This window comes from Planococcus citri, chromosome 4 (genome assembly GCF_950023065.1).
Source record: "Planococcus citri chromosome 4, ihPlaCitr1.1, whole genome shotgun sequence".
Classification (NCBI taxonomy): Eukaryota; Metazoa; Arthropoda; class Insecta; order Hemiptera; family Pseudococcidae; genus Planococcus; species Planococcus citri.
Window position 1 is genome coordinate 62,231,484 of NC_088680.1, and position 3,653 is coordinate 62,235,136.

Here is a 3,653-nt window from a genome sequence, read left to right on the forward strand (position 1 = left end):
TGGTCATGTCTTTAGGGTATTTTTAAAAAAATACCTAGATGAATTTTCTACAGGTTTACTTTTCTTTCAGTTGTTATATTAGATAATATAGCGTGTTGAACTGTATTTTCATGGTGTTGTAATCTCGATTTATTTTTAAGGTATTAAAGTTTTATTATTTGTTTTTATTTCATTTTTTTTTTTTACCAGAGGTAATTTTTCGTTTATTATTTTATTCGTGATGGGTATAATAATTCATTTTTTGCCATTTGTGCCGGGTAGGTACTGTTGGCATACGTAATACCACGTGTCTTTAGATACCTACGTACTACAAAATATTTTTTTGTAATTTTTATATGTAGTATAGAGGCTCATAAATCAAACATGCAGCAAAATTGATCAATTTTTCATTTTAAAAAAATTACAAATTGTGTATAATTTTCGACACAATGAAACGGTGACATTCGCTTGACATTACGTCTTACATATTCATAAGTGAAAACTTTAGATAAATAAATCCATTCATTCAACTCCGAGAAGATTCGGGTATCATCGATTATTCACAACTTCTAGCAAACGCAATAGTGTGCTATGTACACTAAAAAAATACAATTCCATTAAAAACATATGTAATTTCAACTTCTTACTTCAATTATATAACAATAAATAATAACTATCTCTTAGTATCAAATTCTTTATTAAAAAAATCCGTGACAGACTGTCTATCAATAATGAACACATTTCTCGCTACTTGTTTGAAATTGCAGTGAAATTTCTCGAACCAATCAACCTTTTTTTCAAAGTCTGCCACTTCTTCGAGAGTAGAAAAATACCATTCTAAAAATTGAACGATGGAAGAATACACAACGCCCAAACGTCTCTGTTCCCAAGACCCTCTATCCAGAGCGTGACAAACCTTAGCATCTTTATCGGCGATTAAATTTCGAACAATTTCATCAACAGGTAACGTTTGCTTGAATTTCGCAATTTTCTCGTCACTTCCTAAACACCACCGTATGAAGGATTCAAACGCGTCGTATTCAAACACGAAACGAAGTCTGGTTTCAGTCATCAAAAGATTCACAAGAGCAGGTATAAGATGGTCTTCTTTAACATTAACCGCCACTTGCTCAGATGTCGCAAACGTATCGACAAATTGCATTACTTCCTGCAGTCTGAAGTTGCTAATTACAAATCTGGACAACATTTCGCACGTTCGAGGTGCCAACAGGAGGTGATTTTTGAAATCAGTTGCCAGATTGACTTCGTTAAAACTATCGTCAATAAATGCACTCCAATAATCGCCACTGCTGATAAAATTGTGAATTTCGAAGCATGGAAAATCAAAAGGACTATGGTTTCGGGAAAAATCCAAGTGTTCGTTCAATAACTTCAGCCTTACAGCTGAAATGGTTTCCTCATCCAAACAGCAAAAATTTATAAATTTATTCAACTCCGGAATGCGCGACTGTTTAAGATGTTCTAAGCCATTCGGCCTGATAATTTCATAAGTCAAATGAGTTTTCTTGAACAGAATAATCTCTTCTTCGTTCTCACAGCATAAAATCACAAATTGTTTCAAATCTTCGGTGTTTGTACCGCACAACAAATTACGCCAATTTTCGCGCCAAAAAGATTTTCTGGCTTCGAACGGAGCATCTTCAAGTATACACAATAACAACCAATTATGTCTCTCAAAACAAGGCTCGTCATCATTCTCGAATAAAGATCTGTCAACTAAACAATCCCGGATTGCCAGCTGTTTCAAATGACTCGGAGTATTATCCCATAACTCGCGAGAGAAAAACTGGTTATAATTCGAAGTACAAGTATTACACTGACTCTGATTTTTAAGTATCTCTCGAACAAAGCAAATGAAACCACTATCGCTTATTTTATGTTTAATGTAGTTCCAAGCTGCTAAAACGTAAAGCTCTTCAATCCACATTGAAGGGCATACATCATCGATCCAAACTATCAGTAGAGCTAACATTATATCATCACCCACATCAGCCATCAATATATCGAGTTCTTTCGGGCTCAATCTTGGGAGTATATATCTACAGAATACATGCCCATTTCTTCTATGTAAGTACTTTGCGTTATCTATTCGACTCGAGGCAACTTTCAATCGATTCCAAAAGTATTCTACACAAGACCAATTTCTGGCGTCGAGAATTTCAATCAGTTTTTCATCGATGGCTGCGTAGTCGTGGCCTGACAGAGGTATCTTGTACAATTGATCTCGAAGACGACAAATCCAGTAATACAGTACTGGTTCGAATTCAAAACTGATATCATCCAAGTTGAAGTGTTCAGACACAGATGGCCAAATTCGCATAATATCCTCCTCTAAGCAATATTTACAAGCAGTTTTGAACTTTAATTCATCGCTGATCCCTTCGCAGAGTACCGCTCGTTTCGCAAGCCTATCGTAATTAATACTGCCATTAGAATTGCAAACAATATCATCAATTTCATCAAACACATCCCACATCAAACTATCTCCGCGCAATGCATATTGCATCTTACCGAAATGTTTTTCAACGAGGGAAAAAACTTTCGATGGTAGATCAAGAAGTACGGGTATGCTACACGATCCGAGTTTAGACTCGAATGAGTCCCAGTCCGAGTTGATTAAATCAGTTAAGCGATGCTCGCGTATGTTTTCACGCCATAATTGCAGTGCTACAGCGATGGATGCGAGTTCTTCTAGAGTTGGAGGGCTAGGATAAACGAGATCGTAGACCATGTTCAGGTTTTGAGCCATTTCAAGATTACGAGTAGATTCCCATAGACGTGAATAAAACGAAAACAACCTGAAACAAAGGTGAATTCAGTTGCCGGTATAAGACAAGCAAACGTTATCAAAGATTCAATTTTCATTTGGTAAAAAAAGTAAACTAAACGTACCTGCTTTTTTGTTTCCTGATACCTCATGTCTACAGCTCAACTGTTTGAAACATTGTAATGATAATGACCTACGCCATCAGTAGTCGAATCGTTGACATTTGAAACAAGGAGATTCAGCCCTTTGCCCTTTTTCACAAATTTCATAATTCATTTTCATTTCATCACCTTATCAGTTCAATTTTATGATAATTTACAAGGCGATCGGGACACCAAATGAGCCACCAATGAAAACACTCGATTTTAATGTTGTGAATTCCTGATGAGTGTTTGAAATGTTTATTTCAGTACAAATTTGAACCATGTCCGAAATGAGTTTTTTGAAATTTAACTTCAACTTTATCAGGATACTGTACCACTTTCTAAAAATAAAATACAACAGTGTCAGAGAGTACGAAAGCTAATTGCTAATTATTATTCAATGCAAAAGGTGCAATAAATGAACGTATTGAAATCATATTTTACCATAAACGAGGTGCATATAGAATTTATTTTATTTGTTCCTTGGCTTTTGATTCTACGAATGTTTTTTGATCTACTTGAAAAGAATCCAGAACGATGACAGTCAAGATACATTCGTTTGACACCTTTCATTTCAACAGTGCTTCTCGTATGATAACGACTCAGGGTATCAGATTCAACATCGGTCTTCCATTTTTTAAAATCTGTGTAGTAAAAAAAGCAGAATTACTTCGATGCATTTCAAAATTACTTGAGTGAACTAGTATACCTATACATACCAGTATAAGTTTCAAATGTCAATT

The 3,653-nt window shown here is 35.2% G+C and overlaps 1 protein-coding gene across 1 annotated transcript; it reads right to left on the minus strand.

Annotated features, from left to right (window-relative positions):
* Positions 1 to 591: 591 nt before the first annotated feature.
* Positions 592 to 3,169, minus strand: LOC135843094 (uncharacterized). The gene is made up of 2 exons (XM_065360843.1): positions 2,893 to 3,169; positions 592 to 2,798 (listed from the first exon to the last, which is right to left on the minus strand). Exon 2 carries the CDS (start codon positions 2,747 to 2,749, stop codon positions 653 to 655), a length of 2,097 nt encoding a protein of 698 aa, XP_065216915.1. The 5' UTR covers positions 2,750 to 2,798; positions 2,893 to 3,169; the 3' UTR covers positions 592 to 652.
* Positions 3,170 to 3,653: the final 484 nt, after the last annotated feature.

Excerpts from the sequence above, each read along its gene's own strand:
- LOC135843094 (XM_065360843.1), bottom strand. The coding sequence starts at position 2,749 with ATGGCTCAAAACCTGAACATGGTCTACGATCTCGTTTATCCTAGCCCT.